This window comes from Salmo trutta, chromosome 16 (assembly GCF_901001165.1).
Source record: "Salmo trutta chromosome 16, fSalTru1.1, whole genome shotgun sequence".
NCBI lineage: Eukaryota > Metazoa > Chordata > Actinopteri > Salmoniformes > Salmonidae > Salmo > Salmo trutta.
In genome coordinates, this window is record NC_042972.1 from 41,404,059 (window position 1) to 41,424,734 (window position 20,676).

Sequence of the window (20,676 nt, forward strand, 5' to 3'; positions counted from 1 at the left end):
GTGTGTGTGTGTGTGTGTGTGTGTGTGTGTGTGTGTGTGTGTGTGTGTGTGTGTGTGTGTGTGTGTGTGTGTTTGTGTGGCATCACTATGCATGTGTGTGCGTGAGCGTATGTAGTGTGTGTGAGCGTTGGAGTGTCAGTGTTGTATGTGTGAGTGTGTGGGTAGAGTCACTAGAGTCATGTAGACCATTGGTGTGTGTGCGTGTGTGTATCCTTCAGTGCAAGTTTGTGACTGGCTGTGTGCGTCCATGTGCACTTCCGCTGGCGTTGTTTTTTCCAGACGACTCGTGTTAGCGTGAGCGTCAGACAGGAGAGAGCAGAGCAGAGAAGAGCACAGCAGCACACCATGGTTCCCCTGCCTGCCTGGTGTGTGTGGATGGTGGGGAGAGAGAGAGAGGCTGTGGTAGCGGCTGGCTGTGCTGCAGTGCAGGGGGCTGTTGTCTCTGCTTCCCAGGGCTACACCCACTGTGCCACTACCGCTACCGCCCGGGCTCCCGCTGCGGAGTGAAGCCATGGGGGCCGGGAACAGCACCGCAGGAGAACTAGCCCTGGGTAGGTAGGGTAGCAGAGTAGCGGGGAGGGGTGTGTGCTCAGTGGCTTTAGAGCCTCAGGATTGATGGGATATGGTGGAGGATCTGGGTAGTAAGACAGACTGGCTATGTAGCACCAGGCTTGTCTTCATAAAAAGATGGTGTTTTGATTGTTGATGTTCTAGACGTATCCAATATCAATTCATCTTTGTCGTTTTTTGTTGTTGTTTAACATTTTTTCTCCTGTGTGTGCCTATTGGATGTGATCCAGGGTTGTTGCTGTCTGTGTAAAGCTCCAGTCTAGATACAGTAGGTTGAGGGGCTGATGGTGTTGATAGATTTTGTCAGGTAATGTGGCAAACTTTAGAATACCTGTCTTTGAAAGGACAGGAATATATCGTCACTGGTAGCATTTGGTATGAAGAGAGGCTACTGTTTCTTTGGTAGGCACGGCTCAAGGTTCACAGCACAAGCTTTTTTGGGTATTATGGAATAGTACCACACCAGTCTACATAGAGAGGGGGTTTCTGGGAAAACGTTCTGTCTGATCATGTTGTCAGCACTTTACCAAGGTAAATCGGCCAGTAACATGAGTCTTTGGTTGATAAGATGGCAAGCTAATTTTAAGACATCAATGTTTGTGGCTTGTTTTGTACCTTTGTGAAGCTGAGTTAACTCTGGCTAAATGTGTCTTTGACCTCATGCCTTACCTCTCCACTACCGGATCAGTATTCCCATATTGTCGAGTAAATGTTGCTGTTATTCTGACTGATTGTGTCTCCTCTCCCCCTCCTTCAGAGAGGACAAGCGTATCCAACCTGACCCGGCAGGGTGCCCCCGGGGTAGGCAGGATGGAGTGGATCATCCCCCTGATGGTGGTCTCTGCCCTCACATTCGTCTGCCTCAGCCTGCTGCTGGCCGTGCTCGTCTACTGGAGGTGGGTACCATAACAAACACTGACACATCACACTCACATAGCTGAATAAAACCTGTCAGGAAGAATGTTTCCCCAGATCGTGTTGATATAGTTTGAAGGAGGGTGAAATGCTACAGACAGCGCTGGTCAACAGACATTGTGAGATTTGTACACTCCAGTGCTAATTCAAACAGCCCCCAGAGGATTGTCTATGGTCTCTCTCCATCTATCAGTGTGTGAGCTGGCTATGGTCCCTGCTCTCCCCTGCTCTCCCCAGAAGCACCAGTGCCCTATAGTAGACCCCTGCTGCCCCCTTCATGGGTTAAGGCCCAGGGGTATTACCGGCCATCTGCTCCCCTTCACAGCTCCACTCTGGAGCAGAGCAGCCTCAGCCATGGGGGGGTCAGGGGTGAGAATACACACACCAAGCAGCCACTAGGAGAAACTGACAGAGATCTCCCGGTGGGTTTTGCATCTGCCATCATAGTGGAGGGCATGCACATTTGAATTTATTTAACAGCAAGCTTGTTTACGTACATACACACTCACCCATCTGCAAATACTGTCACACAAATAGCATAATCTAGATAGCATTGAGGTTATGAGCACTAGTTTTCAGCCAATATCTCTTACTGTAAGATTGATATGATTCCTATGATGCTGAATAGAGCAATGTCTGTCCTCAGGCCTTCATCATCAAAGCTCATTCATCATAGCACTTGAAATAGGCGTTTAATGCCAGCCTGCCAGCCTGGGTTCAAAGACTCAAAGACCCACGGCCCTCACTCTCCTCTGAGTGAGGGCCATGACCTTTCTGGTTCTCACCACCCTCAGCTCCATTAAAGGTCCGCAGCCATGGCCAAATGATTAGCCCCTCGTTGAGACCCAGCAGAGCAGGAGGAAGCTGCCCCTAGGCACTGATCTCAGGTCAGTTTTATGCTTCCACCCTAATGGTTAAGGTTGTAGGATTTCAGGAGGGTAAGCTCATCCTTGATCTGTGGCTGGAGGGCAACCTTTACCCGTGGTATTCATAGGGCTCTGGCCTGTAGGGGGCCTCTGGGGAGAACATATGGCAGAGCTCATGGCTGCAGCAGCAAGCTAAGGAAGATGAGGCTGGCTGTTTGGGTTAACCTAGCATTTAGACTCAGCTTAGCCTGCCTAGCCTGGGTGAACTGAGCACAGAGTGGGCGCTGAGCCTACCTTTGTGTGTCCTGCAGTCCTGCAGATCAGATGACTGTGTGTGTGTGTGTGTGTGTGTGTGTGTGTGTGTGTGTGTGTGTGTGTGTGTGTGTGTGTGTGTGTGTGTGTGTGCGTGTGCGTGCGTGCGTGCGTGCGTGCGTGCGTGCGTGCGTGTCAGGGATAAAGTGCCTGGTGTTACAGAGATGTTGTCTGGATGGTGAAATCCCCCCCAGACGCTGGAGGCCCAGGGGATCTGAGACAATAGAATATCGATTCATATACACACACTCACCCATATACACAGATGAACGGTTGGGGCTTGAGCTCAAGGTCTCCTGGGCAGTAGCAGGTGTCTGAGGCGTGAGAGGGGAGTGTTGGGCAATTCTAATCCTATTGTGGAGCGGAGCTCATGGCTCAACCCCCATGTTGCCATGTAACCCCTCCCCCACCGGGACCACATTGGCTGCCCGTGGACAGTAAGCCCGCCAATGAGTAATGACCTGGTAATGACTGGTCTGAGATTAGGTCAACCAACCCTGAGCCTGACTATAAACACACAAGAGAATTACTGGGGAAGGATCCAGGAACTCTTACTAGACAGAGAGAAAGAGAGGCTGCTGCTCTTCCGGTTTGTTTGTGGTCCTGTGTGGATCAGTTGGTAGAGCATGGTGCTTGCAACGCCAGGGTTGTGGGTTCCATTCCTACGGGGGACCAGTATGAAAATGTATGCACTTACCTAGTTGCTCTAGATAAGAGCGTCTGCTAAATGACTAAAATATAAATGTTAGAGCAGATGGGACAGGGAAGCCCTCCCCTTCTCTCCTCCCTTTACTCCTCCTCTCTTCTCCTTCGTCCGCTGGTCTGGTTCAGCAGCAGCATGCAGACGCTGCTGGCAAAGGCTGTTCTGTCTCTCCTCTTCTTCACTCTCTAGGATGACCAGTTTCTGCAATCTACTCTGCATAAAATACAGGTAGGAATAGGACCATAGACACACACGGACAGTGACTTTACGCTGTATTTGGTATATAGCCTCTGGTTCAAGCTCAGACCTATGCTCCTCTCTCCTACGAAGATTATTTCTCACCTATATCCTCTTTTTAAGTGGTGAGGTTCTTGCTGTCATTGAGGAAGAAGTAAGTAAGCTAGTTTTTCTTTCACTTTGGAGATTTTAAAGAGAGGAACAGTTTCTTTTTTTACTGTTTCCATTGTTTCCATATTGTAGCTGTTATCTCTGTTAGAGGAGAGCTCTTTGCTGAAGCGTACAGTGCAATATGTTTATGTACAGTTCACTTCCGTGAAGTCGGTACTTAGTCTAGAGCTAGATGTCTTTCCAGACACACCTCCATAAATCATGTTTCTATGTGTACTTTGCCCTCTTGATCATCGTTTGACGTCAGACATACACTGTACAGTATGCTTAAACTGAAAACAAATGGATTCTCATAGTGTTTTTACGAGTCTTCACTCTGACTGTGTGTGAGGAAAGGGAAAGGGGAAGGGGGATACCTAGTCAGTTGTACAACTGAATGCCTTCAACTGAAATGTGTCTTCCGCATTTAACCCAACCCCTCTGAGAGGTGCGGGAGCTGTGAGAGTGTGTGTGTGACTGTGTGTTTACGCTAATGTTCGCCTGCTCTGCAGGAGTTCAAAGTACACCTTGATCCTGTTCCGCGTTTCCTTTGCCGTCTGTGTTTACTTTGGGGGGATTGTCATTGTTGATACACTATTCACAGGTCTAACGTGTCACTGACGGTGTGCGTTTCTCTCTCTCTCTCAGGAGGTGTTTCCAGACAGCTCATTTCTACGTGGAAGACAGTAGCTCTCCTAGAGTAGTGCCCAATGAGAGCATCCCTGTCATTCCAATCCCAGGTAAGCACCAATCAGAGCATTCCTTTTATCCCCATAGTACTCCAGGAATCATGAATGGATGAATGGAATGCTTACCGGCAACAACATGGCGCCCAGCACTGAAGATGACCAAACTTTTGCTTTCTGACTGTGCTCAGTGTAATAGACACTCAGGGTAAAGGCGGAGTAGCCTAGTCCCACATAGTTCTGCTCCTCTCTAGTTTCACTGGAATACTATAGGCACAAATCATGTACAACCTGCACAGACACCACTCACATACAGTAGAGACACCATATGAGACTGCATATGACCCATCTCCTCACATGAGACCACTATTTCAACACCCAGCCACCTCTATGGGCTCTGTTGAAGAGTAAATGAATAGTTCTTATGTTGTTGTTCTTCCAAAGGATCAGTTAGTGATGCATAGTGTGTGATCAGTACTGGACAGACTATTCCCTCATAATGATGTGATGAGTGTGTACAGGTGTTTGTGTGCACTCACTCGTCTTAGCGTTTAAACCGATTGATGAGAGTTCCCTGTCGTCATTGGTTTAGCCCAAATGCACCAAAGGAGGGTGGAAGGGGAGGAGGGTAGAGGAGTGCTGGATCTCTCTCTCTCTCACTCTGTCCAGCCAGTGGATCAAACCTAAGAGGCATGGAGATTGACCCTCAAAGACCCCCTCTTCCATATCTAACATCTCCTCTTATATCCAAGATTTTCCCCCAGCGTCCAAATCCATTTGGACTGACTGACTGCCCTTCACAATGGGCGTTGGCACAGAGAGCTGTGTCCAATGTGCCTATTTAAGTCAATGGCAAAGCACTTCCCAGAACATGGACAGGGCAGGCTTATAAAGTAGGCACCAGAAGAGCACTCTCCTCCTCCTTAAAAGGGTCTTAACTTTGAGAACCTACTTCAGTACTCTACATTCTCCCCAGCAGATTGTAACTCCTAAAGAGGTATCAACAGGTATGTGGCTTTATTAGACTGTAAGACAGTGTTTCTAGAATAGCCTAATGTTGATTAGAGGGTTGTTTGTGGGTTGTTTGTATCTTGATCATGGGTTTGGAGGACTGAAATAGGCATACTTTTTCTTTAAATTGATTTGTGCAGAAATGAAGCTAAAGATTACTTGTTAATTCTCTCAGATAAAGCTGTAAATACAGTAGACTGAATCATATTGTGTTTGCCATGACTCAGTGTGTATGGGGCTTCAACAACCCCAGTGGGTCTGCAGAGACCTATGGGAAAACGAGCAGCAGTGAGGGGATGGCCATATATGACCATAATTGTTAACCTGCTTCTCACGGCACTAATTGTCTCAACTGAAACCCCCCACCACCCCCACCACCTCTCTAATCCTCCCTGACATCTCTCTCTCTCTGGGGATTTCAACCTCATGATAAAATGAGTAGCAGAGAAACGCACCACATACCTAACTACCAGAGACATACCACACACCACGGTATTTTACTCCATTGTATTTCCAACTATCATTTTTCAAAGCCACCGTTTTTTGACAATTATGTCTAATACATTGTTTCAGGAAGCTGTTTGACATCTTGAACCTCCTTTTATTTCCATATGTTGTGTCTACTGTAAGGATATGATTAGCGGCATTTGCATACTTAAATATTCCTCTCTGGCGTGTGTGTCAATATTTAATGAGCAGGACACAGAGGGGGGTACAGCATGTCCTATGAAGTACCGTTATCATTTAGACTAAGATCTAAAAGTATAGACTGCCATTTCCCTTAAGTTGGCTGTATGAAACATTCGCTCTGTGTGTATGTGCGCACGTGCCCCCGCGCATGCGCACGTACTTGTGTTTGTGTGCGTGCGTGTAAGTAAGTGTGTGCGTGCATACAGTAGGTGTGTGTGTGTTCATACACATGTTTGAGTGTGTGATTTCCCATTTGGTGCCTGTGGATGAAACATTCGTTCAGCCCAACTCGCCGTATGTCTCACTAAACAAGCGTTTAGAGGGGTTCCCACAGGCACAGTTAGGACAGAACATTCACTAAGATGAGCTCCGTCTCCCTGATTACTCTCCACCATCACACTCCCTGGGAAATCTCCCTTTCGCTATTTTTACCCCGTTTTGTGAAGAAGTAGATAAAACAAGGACCAGATTGAGACTGTGAATCATTAATGACTCTGCTTGAGATGAAAGCTGTGAACTTAGTTCACCTATACGAAACATAAGCTGCTGGACATTAATAACACATTCTTTCATTTGTCTTGGTGAAATATTGGTGAAATATTTAACATAGCATAGTGAATGGAAGAGTAGACGGCGCAGCAATCACTCTCACCTCTCCTTTGTTCGTTTTGATGTAGCTTCCTGCTGCTTTCCTGCATGTGTTGCATCACTCTGTCTTTTAAGTTCTAGATACAGTTGAAGTTGAAGTTTACACTTATGTTTCAGTCATTAAAACTCGTTTTTCAACCACTCCACAAATTTCTTGTTAACAAACTACAGTTTTGGCACGTCGGTTAGGACATCTACTTTGTGCATGACACAAGTAATTTTTCCAACAATTGTTTACAGATAGATTATTTCATGTATAATTCACTGTATCACAATTCCAGTGGGTCAGAAGTTTACATACACTAAGCTGACTGTGCCTTTAAACAGCTTGGAAAATTCCAGAAAATGATGTTATGGCTTTAGAAGCTTTTGATAGGCTAATTGACATCTTTTGAGTCAATTGGAGGTGAACCTGTGGATGTATTTCAAGGCCTACCTTCAAACTCAGTGCCTCTTTGCTTGACATCATGGGAAAATCAAAATAAATCTGCCATTTCAGCAATTTCCAAACACCTGAAGGTACTCAAGTATAAACACCATGGGACCACGCAGCTGCCATACCGCTCAGGAAGGAGACGCGTTCTGTCTCCTAGAGATGAACGTACTTTGGTGCGAAAAGTGCAAATCAATCCCAGAAAAACAGCAAAGGACCTTGTGTAGATGCTGGAGGAAACAGGTACAAAAGTATCTATATCCACAGTAAAATGAGTCCTATATCGACATAACTTGAAAGGCCGCTCAGCAAGGAAGAAGCCATTGCTCCAAAACCACCATGAAAAAGCCAGACTACGGTTTGCAACTGCACATGGGGACAAAGATCATACTTTTTGGAGAAATGTCCTCTGGTCTGATGAAGCAAAAATAGAACTGTTTGGCCATAATGACCATCGTTATGTTTGAAGGAAAAAGGGGGAGGCTTGCAAGCCGAAGAACACCATCCCAACCGTGAAGCATGGGGATGGCAGCATCATGGTGTGGGGGTGCTTTGCTGCAGGAGGGGATGGTGCACTTCACAAAATAGATGGCATGATGAGAGAGGGAAATGATGTGGATATATTGAAGCAACATCTCAAGACATAAATCAGGAAGTTGAAGCTTGGTTGCAAATGGGTCTTCCAAATAGACAATGACCCCAAGCATACTTCCAAAGTTGTGGCAAAATGGCTTAAGGACAACGAAGTCAAGGTATTGGAGTGGCCATCACAAATCCCTGACCTCAATCCTCTCAAACATTTGTGGGCAGAACTGAAAAAGTGTGAGCAAGCAAGGAGGCCTACAAACCTGACTCAGTTACACCAGCTCTGTCAGGAGGAATGTGGGAAGCTTGTGGGAAGCTTGTGGAAGGCTACCTGAATCGTTTGACCCAAGTTAAACAATTTAAAGGTAATGCTACCAAATACTAATTGAGTGTATGTAAACTTCTGACCCACTGGGAATGTGATGAAAGAAATAAAAGCTGAAATAAATCATTCTCTCTACTATTATTTGGACATTTCACATTCTTAAAATAAAGTGGTGATCCTAACTGACCTATGACAGGGAAGTTGTACTAGGATTAAATGTCAGAAATTGTGAAAACTGAGTTTAAATGTATTTGGCTAAGGTGTATGTAAACTTCTGACTTTAACTGTAGATATTCAATACAGATATTCAACAGGTATTACAGGTAACAGAGATTCTAGAGATAGTGTAGAGAGTTTTGGTGTAAACATTGTAGTGTACATTAAACCTGTTGATATCTTGAGGATGTACCTCAGTTCCTCTGCTAAACTTTCCCATGTATTCCCCAGACACAAGTGTGTGCTGAACTTGAACTGTGTGTGTATGACTGTGTGTTTCTGACTAAGTGTCTAATTGTGTGGTATTGTCTCCCTTTCAGATGACATGGAGGCCATCCCTGTCAAGCAGTTCATCAAACATATCTCAGAGCTCTACTCCAACAACCAGCATGGCTTCTCAGAGGACTTTGAGGTAAATAAATGCTCTCTCTGTTGTTTTATAAGATCTCTTAACCCCACAATAGACTGGCTGGAGTTGGACTAGCATAGCATCTCAGCCAGGTGGGTTAGAGTTAGAGTTATCCAGGTGGGTTAGAGTTAGTTAGCCAGGTGGGTTAGAGTTAGTTAGCCAGGTGGGTTAGAGTTAGTTAGCCAGGTGGATTAGAGTTAGTTAGCCAGGTGGGTTAGAGTTAGTTAGCCAGGTGGGTTAGAGTTAGTTAGCCAGGTGGGTTAGAGTTAGTTATCCAGGTGGGTTAGAGTTAGTTAGCCAGGTGGGATAGAGTTAGTTAGCCAGGTGGGTTAGAGTTAGTTAGCCAGGTGGGTTAGAGTTAATTAGCCAGGTGGGTTAGAGTTAATTAGCCAGGTGGGTTAGAGTTAGTTAGCCAGGTGGGTTAGAGTTAGAGTTATCCATGTGGGTTAGAGTTAGAGTTATCCATGTGGGTTAGAGTTAGTTAGCCAGGTGGGTTAGAGTTAGTTAGCCAGGTGGGTTAGAGTTAGTTATCCAGGTGGGTTAGAGTTAGTTATCCAGGTGGGTTAGAGTTAGTTATCCAGCTGGGTTAGAGTTAGTTAGCCAGCTGGGCTAGAGTTAGTTAGCCAGCTGGGTTAGAGTTAATTAGCCAGGTGGGTTAGAGTTAATTAGCCAGGTAGGTTAGAGTTTGAGTTATCCATGTGGGTTAGAGTTAGTTAGCCAGGTGGGTTAGAGTTAGTTAGCCAGCTGGTTTAGAGTTAGTTAGCCAGCTGGGTTAGAGTTAATTAGCCAGGTGGGTTAGAGTTCGAGTTATCCATGTTGGTTAGAGTTAGTTAGCTAGGTGGGTTAGAGTTACTTAGCCAGGTGGGTTAGAGTTAGCCAGGTGGGTTAGAGTTATCCATGTGGGTTAGAGTTAGAGTTATCCATGTGGGTTAGAGTTAGTTAGCCAGGTGGGTTAGAGTTAGTTAGCCAGGTGGGTTAGAGTTAGTTAGCCAGCTGGGTTAGAGTTAGTTTGCCAGGTGGGTTAGAGGTAGTTTGCCAGGTGGGTTAGAGGTAGTTTGCCAGGTGGGTTAGAGTTAGTTAGCCAGGTGGGTTAGAGTTAGTTAGCCAGGTGGGTTAGAGATTGTTAGCCAGGTGGGTTAGAGTTAGTTAGCCAGGTGGGTTAGAGTTAGTTATCCAGGTGGGTTAGAGTTAGTTAGCCAGGTGGGTTAGAGTTAGTTAGCCAGGTGGGTTAGAGTTAGTTAGCCAGGTGGGTTAGAGTTAATTAGCCAGGTGGGTTAGAGTTAATTAGCCAGGTGGGTTAGAGTTAGTTAGCCAGGTGGGTTAGAGTTAGAGTTATCCATGTGGGTTAGAGTTAGAGTTATCCATGTGGGTTAGAGTTAGAGTTATCCATGTGGGTTAGTTAGTTAGCCAGGTGGGTTAGAGTTAGTTATCCAGGTGGGTTAGAGTTAGTTAGCCAGCTGGGTTAGAGTTAGTTAGCCAGCTGGGTTAGAGTTAGTTAGCCAGCTGGGTTAGAGTTAGTTAACCAGCTGGGTTAGAGTTAGTTAGCCAGCTGGGTTAGAGTTAATTAGCCAGCTGGGTTAGAGTTAGTTAGCCAGCTGGGTTAGAGTTAATTAGCCAGGTCGGTTAGAGTTTGAGTTATCCATGTGGGTTAGAGTTAGTTAGCCAGGTGGGTTAGAGTTAGTTAGCCAGCTGGGTTAGAGTTAATTAGCCAGGTGGGTTAGAGTTAGTTAGCCAGGTAGGTTAGAGTTTGAGTTATCCATGTTGGTTAGAGTTAGTTAGCTAGGTGGGTTAGAGTTACTTAGCCAGGTGGGTTAGAGTTATCCATGTGGGTTAGGGTTAGTTAGCCAGGTGGGTTAGAGTTAGTTAGCCAGGTGGGTTAGAGTTAGTTAGCCAGCTGGGTTAGAGTTAGTTTGCCAGGTAGGTTAGAGTTAGAGTTATCCATGTGGGTTAGAGTTAGAGTTATCCATGTGGGTTAGAGTTAGTTAGCCAGGTGGGTTAGAGTTAGTTAGCCAGGTGGGTTAGAGTTAATTAACCAGGTGGGTTAGAGTTAGTTATCCAGGTGGGTTAGAGTTAGTTACCCAGGTGGGTTAGAGTTAGTTAGCCAGCTGGGTTAGAGTTAGTTAGCCAGCTGGGTTAGAGTTAGTTAGCCAGCTGGGTTAGAGTTAGTTAGCCAGCTGGGTTAGAGTTAATTAGCCAGGTGGGTTAGAGTTAATTAGCCAGGTGGGTTAGAGTTTGAGTTATCCATATGGGTTAGAGTTAGTTAGCCAGGTGGGTTAGAGTTAGTTAGCCAGCTGGGTTAGAGTTAACTAGCCAGGTGGGTTAGAGTTTGAGTTATCCATGTTGGTTAGAGTTAGTTAGCTAGGTGGGTTAGAGTTACTTAGCCAGGTGGGTTAGAGTTAGCCAGGTGGGTTAGAGTTATCCATGTGGGTTAGAGTTAGAGTTATCCATGTGGGTTAGAGTTAGAGTTATCCATGTGGGTTAGAGTTAGTTAGCCAGGTGGGTTAGAGTTAGTTAGCCAGGTGGGTTAGAGTTAGTTAGCCATGTGGGTTAGAGTTAGTTAGCCAGGTGGGTTAGAGTTAGTTAGCCAGGTGGATTAGAGTTAGTTAGCCAGCTGGGTTAGAGTTAGTTAGCCAGGTGGGTTAGAGTTAGTTTGCCAGGTGGATTAGAGTTAGTTAGCCAGGTGGGTTAGAGGTAGTTAGCCAGGTGGGTTAGAGGTAGTTAGCCAGGTGGGTAAGAGATTGTTAGAGTTAGTCAGGTGACCTGTGCTCTAGCTCTAACCACTCATTGACTTGCTATGTTAATGTGTTGTGTTTGGTTTGGTTTGCCGTGTGAGTGAAGGCAGAATTTGTGTCCATGTGTTTGTGCGTGCTTGTGGACTGTTTAAGGTTTCCATAGTGCTGCTAATGGTCATGGAGCAGATGATTTGGGAGAGGCCTTTTAGCTCATTTATACTTGTGTCTCCGGCTGAGTGAGTGAGTGAGTCAGTGAGTGAGTGAGTGAGTGAGTCAGTGAGTCAGTGAGTGAGTGATCAGGCTGGAAACCTCTGTCTGTCACATTACTCACTAAACCAATAATAACCTTGTGTTATGTGTGGATCAGAGTCAGAAAGCTGAATGGAGGATCAATAATGCTCTGTGCCTGGGTTTAGGACAGACACTGCCTTTAGGACAGACAGTCATGTTTCATTCAGAGCACTATAGCCTACCTCTAAAGTCTGAGTCAATGGTCCTACAACTTGATTATTTTGAGGGAGATTTTGATCACATGCTAGCAGCTATTTGTGCTTTTAATAGTCTACCTCTCCTAGTTCTATCACTGTGGTTTTAGAAACCATTTCTGCTGCCCTCTTTCTCCCTTCTTCTTCTCTTCTTCTCTTCTTCTCCTTCTTCTTCTTCTTCTTCTTCTCCTTCTTCTTCTCCTTCTTCTTCTTCTCCTTCTTCTTCTTCTCCTTCTTCTTCTTCTCCTTCTTCTTCTTCTTCTTCTTCTCCTTCTTCTTCTTCTCCCACCCTTACTTTCTCAGCCCTTAGCAAACCACTCAGAATTCCTTAGTGGCCCCCTCCCCAGAAGAAGGAGGTGTGTCTGTTCTGCACTACACTAAGTTTTCTCATGGGGCTAGCAAAACCTCCTCCCCCCACTCCCACCACCATCCCCTTGTTGTCCAGGCCAGTGTGATGGACACTTGGAAGTGCTTTAAGGTTTAAGGGGGGGCCCCTCTCCTGGGTGAATGGAGTGCTCCGTGCGCTCCACGGCTCTTTATTTGTCCCCAGGAAGGAGGCAGGAGAAAGGGGGAAGGTAGCGGAGCGAAACCCCTTTGGCTGGAGGGTCTTAGGGCCCTGACAAGTGGCTTTGTCCAGCCGGGCACCAGGGAGACGTGGGTAGGATGAGTAAAGACAGGGGGAGAGACTGGAGAATGGGTTTGGCTGGGCTTGGATAGCTGGGGGGGTGGGGTGGCTGAAATGCACACTGCATACCGATAGAGGTACAGGGAGATTATAGTAAAACAAATTCAGAAGACATATCAGCATGTTGGTTACCTGACATGACTTAGGACTTTGGTGAATATAAATGTGTCCATTTGCACCATGTCTCATAGGACATGAAAATAACTCTTTGTACCCTTATGCCTTTCACATCATATTGACAGACGGGGTTCTTGGGTTATCTATAACCTTCTTGTCATTATAATGTCTACATATGTCCAGTGTGGTTGAATTATCCCTGGTGTTGGCTAGAGATCTTCTACTTTGTAGTATCTCATTCTGTAATGCCACCACCCCCATTGGCTTACACACTGTAATTGGACCAGTAGGCAGCTATTTCTGTGTTCTGTGTGTGTACTTGTGTATATGCATGTGCGTGCATGAACGTGTGTGTGTGTGTGTGTGTGTGTGTGTGTGTGTGTGTGTGTGTGTGTGTGTGTGTGTGTGTGTGTGTGACTGCTTGTGTGCACGCCTGTGTGTAATGTACTGTATGTATACATGTCATCTGGTGGTCACATCAACCAGTGGCTTTCCAATCAGTATGTACCCCGTCTCACTGTCCTCATTATATATATATTTATCTGCCTTAATGAGGGGTCTGAATTCTTCCACTGTGCCCAGAATAAATGAGTATTCATTTTTGTACCATGCAGAGAGAGATATCTATAAAGCTAAAACAAGGTTGTTGATCTGTAAATAACTGAGGGGCTAAAGCTAAACTGAGGGCTTTGGTCGACCATAACGTTACCTATTACTGCCAGAAGGCCAGACTACTGTTGTTGGTTTGTCATAAAACATTTCCATGTACTGGTTGCTATGATACTGATGGAGCATAATGCTAATGCATTCTCTGGTTTTCTGATGGGATAGAGACAGATAATATGAGCATCTTTGGCATGTTTTCTGCCGTGGGTTTAAAGGACGGTTGATAAATTTGCTACATGAAGCTTCTCAGTCGGTGGCATGCTTTATGGTTTTACTGGAACTGGGAGCAGCTGAGGTTTGGGAAGATTGCGTGATGGTTAGCTGAGTGTGTGACACCACTAAAGGGCAGAGAACATGTCAACTTCTGCTTAAGGAGAGAGAGAGAGAGAGAGAGAGAGACATCTGCCCTGTGTCTGTCACTGTGTCGACCACATTCTGACAGCGTAAAATTCTGTAGACGTCACCAGAAATGCCTGCATAACTCACAGCGCCGGCATTTATGTCAAAACCTCTCTTTTCGCCGCGTTCCAAAATGTCACCCTTGGTGTGTGTCTCTCTCGCTACCACAGGAGGTGCAGCGATGCACGGTGGACATGAAGATCACGTCGGAGCACTCCAACCATCCAGACAACAAGCACAAGAACAGATACATCAACATCGTGGCCTGTGAGTAGTGCACGCCACACACCACAATACAGGACCGTGACAGCCTGTCACACGACTGCACTGATGCTTTATGTCACACAGTTACTGCTTGTCAGAGTACAGCTGTCATCGTCTAGACTACTGGTGTCTTCAGAACTGTCAGAATATGTAGTGCTAGGAATGTGACACACACACACACACACACACTTCTAACTGTCCCTGTCTCTCTCCTCCAGACGACCACAGTCGGGTGAAGCTACGGCCTTTAGCTGGGAAGGACTCCAAACACAGCGACTACATCAATGCCAATTATGTTGATGTGAGTGTGTATCTCTTATGGGCCATCTGGTTTGGTCGTGTAAGTGTGTATTTGTGTGAGAGTTAGTTTGTGCACCACGTATTGCATACATGTGTGTACAGTATGTGTAATCGATTGAAGTTCAAAGCAAGGCAGTATCTTTGAATAGTGTTTGTGTTCTGAATGGCCTCGCACCATGTTTCCCTCTGTATGGTAGGGCTATAACAAGCCCAAGGCCTACATCGCGGCCCAGGGCCCTCTCAAGTCCACCTTCGAGGACTTCTGGAGGATGGTGTGGGAACAGAACACTGGTATCATCGTCATGATCACCAACCTGGTGGAGAAAGGAAGGGTATGTACACTACGATTCAATAGATCTCCTTCCTCTCAGTACTGAAATAGTAATGACTTTTTAGTGACCATGTAATAACATTTTGGTTTCGTTGTGATTCATTGAAATGAGTGGTCCTAACCCTGTGTGTTGTGTCCCTGCAGAGAAAATGTGACCAGTACTGGCCCACAGAGAACAGCGAGGAGTATGGAAACATTGTGGTCACGCTAAAGAGCACCAAAGTGCACGCTTGCTACACGCTACGACGCTTCACTGTGCGCAACGCGAAAGTAAAAAAGGTCAGCGACTGTAGTACATCCTGTTCTACTAGTCTCAGTGTTCTTGAAAAGTGACTAACATGATATCTGCTTCTCATCATGTGGAAGATACTAATCAATGGGACTTCTCTCTATCGCCCTCCTCCCTCTTCCTCCCTCCCTCTCGCTCAGGGTCAGAAGGGGAATCCTAAGGGGCGTCAGAGTGAGAGGACAGTGGTTCAGTACCACTACACCCAGTGGCCTGACATGGGTGTCCCTGAGTACACGCTGCCCGTGCTCACGTTTGTCAGGAGGTCCTCTGCCTCCCAAGCCCCAGAGATGGGCCCTATGCTGGTCCACTGCAGGTACTGTGCGGGTCAGGGATTCTTATAGGAAAACATTTTTTAAGGGGGAGAAGACTAAATAAGTGTTAGTGAGCAAAATACAATTTTTTTAAACTGCTGTCTAAAATATTAATCAAGCATGAGAAGAACAAAAAAAGGAAAATAAAGGTTATGAGAAATAATGAGCCCAAAAAACGTAAGTGTCAATATAAGACAGTTGAATGATTTACTCGAGTCTAATTTATTGATTTTCACCTCTGAAAACATCTGTTGTTGTGCTAAAGCTCGGTACATAAGTGTTTCAGCCAATAAATCAGTATGATTTGGCACGGCTGAGATTAAAAAGCCCTTCGCGTGCTGTTATGTGACGTAGCATAGGGCCATGCTATAATATGTACTGCAGTCTGAAATATACACTATCATTTCCACTTCAGCTCCTCTGCACTTCCTTTGTTACCTGAGAGCCAGGGATCCCATCCGTGGTTATCTAAGTCTGTGTTTAAGGCAGTAATGCGGTGTGCAGGCAGGGAAATGGACTGTAATTGTCCAGTGAAAGTTCCCTCCTCTGTAATGAGAGTAATGGTCTCTAACGTCATACTGTCCTGCGCTGTTAGATAATGGCCCTTCACAGGCAGAGCCCGCTGTGTCTACACACTCAACTATACAGTTATGCCAGGCACACACACACACACACACACACAAACACACACACACACACACACACACACACACATAAAGGTCCTCATTACTGTGCCTGTGACCTGGGTGGACCCTGTGTCTCACTGTCAGTGCTGGCGACTGGCTTCTCTCCTGCTGAACATGGACTCTATTTATGATTAAAGCCGTCTGCTTCCTCTCCTCTCATTAACTCACACTATACTGTATGCACAGGACCCTGACATGAGGAGAGGGAAGTCAACCTAGGAGGTAGAGATAGGCCTGTTAGGGGTCAGACTGTTCAGGCCTGTCTTATAGGAGTTTGTACTGTATGACATCTCCAAGAGTTTTTTTTATTTATTAAAAAAATGAAACAATTATTTAACAAGTCAGTTCTTATTTACAATGATTGCCTACTCCGGCCAAACCTGGACGATGCTGGGCCAATTGTGCGCCGCCTTATGGGACTTCCAATCACGGCCGGATGTGATACAGCCTGAATTCGAACCAGGAACCGTAGTGACGCCTCTTGCACTGAGATGCAGTGCCTTAGACCGCTGCGCCACTCGGGAGCAGCTCTACCCAGCTCCAAACCTTGCTTGTCACTGTGTCTGCTGGTTTATAACCATGAACCTCATTCATCAGCAACTGGTTTAGATCTGGAGAACCAGGTGACTAGACACTGGCCAGCCAATGACATGATGCGATCAATTAAGAACCAGCTAGAATAGAACATTGCTGTAGTAGACATGGACTGGTTTTGAAGACAGCTGAGTTATTAATTGGTCTGCTGCTGTCATTGACATTTTCGTCCATGTTCCTGAAGGGCTTTGTTCCAATGTGTGTGTTCCTGTGTGTCTGCAGTGCGGGTGTGGGCCGGACAGGGACCTACATCGTCATAGACAGCATGCTGCAGCAGATCAAGGACAAAAGCACAGTCAACGTCCTGGGCTTCCTCAAACACATCCGGACCCAGCGCAACTACCTGGTACAAACAGAGGTGGGTCCAGTTTTTGTGTGTGTGTGTGTGTGTGTGTGTGTGTGTGTGTGTGTGTGTGTGTGTGTGTGTGTGTGTGTGTGTGTGTGTGTGTGTGTGTGTGTGTGTGTGTGTGTGTGTGTGTGAACACCCTTCTATACTCACTATGTGACATTCTGTTCACTTGAGCATCTGTGTGAAAGCAAATGATGTCTTTCTTATCTGTCTTATGCAGCTGTGTTTTAATCTGTCCATATCCCTCTTTGTAATTACTGGACAGGCATGCATCACATAGCCACTGTTGTCTAGGACCAAAGGACCATAGCCATTGTCATCATTTCTTTACAAAGAGCTGTACTGCCACTGTCTGCGTGTCTGACTTGGTGTTGCTTCTCTCCGTCTTGCTTGGCCTATAGGAGCAGTATATCTTCATTCATGATGTGTTGATTGAGGCCATCATGGGGAAGGAGACAGAGGTGTTGTCCAGCCAGCTGCACAGCTATGTCAACAGTATCCTTACACCTGGGGTGGGCGGCAAGACTCGGCTGGAGAAACAGTTTAAGGTCTGAGCAGCTCCTTCTCAGTCTTACTGAGCCCTTTCTCGCTTTCTCTATCTGCCTATCATGCTCCTTCTCTCTCAAACAGATTTTCTCTGAATCTATCTTTTTCTGCCTGCATATATCTCTCTCTCTCTGTCTCTCTCCATACCTCTCTCTCTTCGTACTCTCTCTGTACCCCTCTATTCTCTCACTTCCCTCAGCTCTCCATCGTTCCCATGTTTTCCCAGCGCAGGGATCTCAGGGTCATATCTGTCTCCTTAAAGATGTCTCTCAGCATCACAAAGTCTTGATTGATCTCTGTCTGGGCCCATTACTGGAGACGTAAATGTAATTAGAATGGAAATACATTTAGAGGAAGAGTACTTCTCTTCCCCGGGTGCCCCCTTTGACTAACGCTACTCACTGCACTTGTTGCCAGGGCAATGTGAACCCTCTTATCACAGTGGGGGGGTCTAGGTTGTCGCCTGGTTTGATGACAGGCTCAGATCGTAATTGTCTTTCATTATTCTCCTCCATGGTGTGATTTGATTCGGCCCAGGGTCGGGCGAGATTGTTTTGCAAGAGCACGCTCAATGGTAGCCATTGTGATTTCAATGCAATTAGCCTCAAGGCTGGATTTGAAGTTAATCATTTTTTGGAGAAAATATTTATTTGTTTTTTAGATCCCAAAAATGTCCAAAGGCCTATGTTAATTTCTGCTCTCCAAAGAATTAGCAGTGTTGTAATTGTGTCGTTTGGCAGGAGTGTTAAGATGAAAACACAATTTTTTCCTTCAGCTGAATTTGATCTGAGTAAGAATTTACTAGAATGTTTAGCATTGAAGAAAATTGGAATTGGAATTTCAGTGTACTTGCATTGACTGGAATTGACTCCAACCCTGACTGTATCATTGTTATCTAACCTCCCTCTCTTTCTTCCTCCCCCTTTTCATCAATCTCTCTGTCCCTCTTTCTTGCCCTCTCACCTCCTCACTTGTTTGCAGTTGGTGACTCAGTGTAACGCCAGGTTTGTGGAGTGCTTCAGTGCTCAGAAGGAGTGCAACAAAGAGAAGAACCGCAACTCCTCGGTGGTACCCTGTAAGTCAAATACTCAACTTGTATGACTATATTATCCATGCACCACCTGACGGCCATATTCACCTATTGCACTGGCTCCAGGCTAGACTGCTGCTTTCCAGTGTTCTGTTTCTGATGACCCTAGTCTCTATTCATGGTCAGGAAGTCATTAATCTACAGTAATTAGTCACATAACTGGTTGTTTATGGTCCATGCTCGTACTATAGTTATTTTAAGTCAGTATGCTGTGGCTGCTTTTCATAGAAATCACTCACTCGCTTTGTAAACCAATAAGAACATGTTTGCTGCATAGCTCTATGATCACTGTGCCCTGATTGGTTCTCTCTGTGTCTCTATGGCAGCGGAGCGAGCGAGGGTGGGGTTGGCACCTTTGCCTGGTATGAAAGGCACAGATTACATTAACGCATCTTACATAATGGTAAGTACCACCTCCTGTTCCTCCCCTGTCAATCATTCACTGTCCCTCAGGCACACACACTGGCTGGACCAACTGAACAAGAAATGTAAATATTATGATGTAAGATCCATTTGTCTCATAGACATTGATTGCTGTCAACTGAGAGGAATGGACTTGGAGTTGTTGACTTTTGTGAATTCTAAAGGTAGACTGCTAGCTGTAAGGTGTTTTAAGCAGTGGTAGGCTGCTGCTGTGGCAGGTATCGCCTGAGGCACACTGGCTTGTTTTCCTCTTAACCACAACGCAACCCTTGCTTGAACCCTTGATCTCTGTTGTGACACCACAGGGCTACTACAGGAGCAATGAGTTCATCATTACCCAGCATCCTCTGCCCCACACCACTAAAGACTTCTGGAGGATGATCTGGGACCACAACGCACAGATCATTGTCATGCTGCCGGACAACCAGGGGCTGGTGGGTCTCACACACACGTACGCACACGCACTCACACACACACAAACACACGCACACAGACTAAAGGTAAAACAGTTCAGATATCAGCCTAATCTTTGGTCTATTAAAAGGCTGCCTTAGCACCCTAAGCATTGTCTTTTCCAGCCTTGGCCCAGTGTTCACACAGGAAGTCACTCATTTTGGGGTGAGAAGCATTGAGATGAGGACTGGAAGTGACAGCAGCTGTATCAGTCGCTCCAGTCAGCCATATGTCTCTCTAACTAACTCTCTGTGATTTCAAACACTGATTGGGGGCACCTCTGCACTCACATTCCCGTCCCTTTAACAGTTTGTTTCGTTTTGGACCTACTGCTTTTCTCAGAATAAACTGTCAGTGATTCTACTAAACTGAAATGTCTCACTCAACCCATCCTTGTTTTTCAATTTCTTTCTCACCCCTACTCTCCCTCTCCTCCCTTTCCCATTTCATACTAATCCCCCCTTATGATTTGGCTGTGGGTCTTTAGGCGGAGGATGAGTTTGTGTACTGGCCGAGTCGAGAGGAGGCCATGAACTGTGAAGCCTTCACTGTCACACTTATCAGCAAAGACAGACTATGCCTTTCTAACGAGGAGCAGATCATCATCCACGACTTCATCCTGGAGGCCACACAGGTACGCTGTGGTGTGTGGGTGCTTATGGACCTACCTCTGTGTGTATGAGTCAGTCCGTGTGTGTGGATGGGGGCGTCTTTGTATGTACACCTACATACATTAACATACACTAACCTATCCCTTTCTCTCTTTCTGTTCCTCCCCAGGATGACTACGTGTTGGAGGTGCGTCACTTCCAGTGCCCTAAATGGCCCAACCCTGACGCTCCCATCAGCAGCACCTTTGAGCTCATCAATGTCATCAAGGAGGAGGCTATGACCAGAGACGGACCCACCATAGTACACGACGAGTGAGTGTGTCACGTCCTGTTCCTAATGACAGACTGAATACTGTATACTGTAAACTGTATACTGTTTCAACAGAACATTTTGTTATTCACACACACACCCACCCACACTTTCACATCTACAGCATACCTGTTAAGCATAGCCATTGAATGACTTCTAATGAGTCCCACCCCCAGGTACACTGATACGCCATCCAATTAGAAATAATGAACGTCGCTTAATATTGACAGACATGAGCGGCGACGAACAACACTCCCAACGACGAGACGTGCAGCTTTA

General features: G+C 45.9%; 1 protein-coding gene across 3 annotated transcripts in view; it reads left to right on the forward strand.

Moving 5' to 3' along the window:
- ptprga (protein tyrosine phosphatase receptor type Ga) overlaps positions 1-20,676 on the forward strand; it is a 271,602-nt gene that overhangs the window by 246,452 nt on the left and 4,474 nt on the right. For all 3 annotated transcript variants that reach the window (XM_029694392.1, XM_029694393.1, XM_029694394.1), the window contains 15 exons: positions 1,328-1,466; positions 4,402-4,493; positions 8,668-8,759; positions 14,011-14,107; positions 14,323-14,405; positions 14,602-14,736; positions 14,880-15,014; positions 15,165-15,337; positions 16,838-16,973; positions 17,366-17,512; positions 18,492-18,585; positions 18,927-19,003; positions 19,329-19,457; positions 19,964-20,110; positions 20,257-20,399. In XM_029694392.1, coding sequence (XP_029550252.1) covers positions 1,328-1,466; positions 4,402-4,493; positions 8,668-8,759; positions 14,011-14,107; positions 14,323-14,405; positions 14,602-14,736; positions 14,880-15,014; positions 15,165-15,337; positions 16,838-16,973; positions 17,366-17,512; positions 18,492-18,585; positions 18,927-19,003; positions 19,329-19,457; positions 19,964-20,110; positions 20,257-20,399 — 1,819 coding nt within the window. The remainder of the gene's footprint in view (positions 1-1,327; positions 1,467-4,401; positions 4,494-8,667; positions 8,760-14,010; positions 14,108-14,322; positions 14,406-14,601; positions 14,737-14,879; positions 15,015-15,164; positions 15,338-16,837; positions 16,974-17,365; positions 17,513-18,491; positions 18,586-18,926; positions 19,004-19,328; positions 19,458-19,963; positions 20,111-20,256; positions 20,400-20,676) is intronic.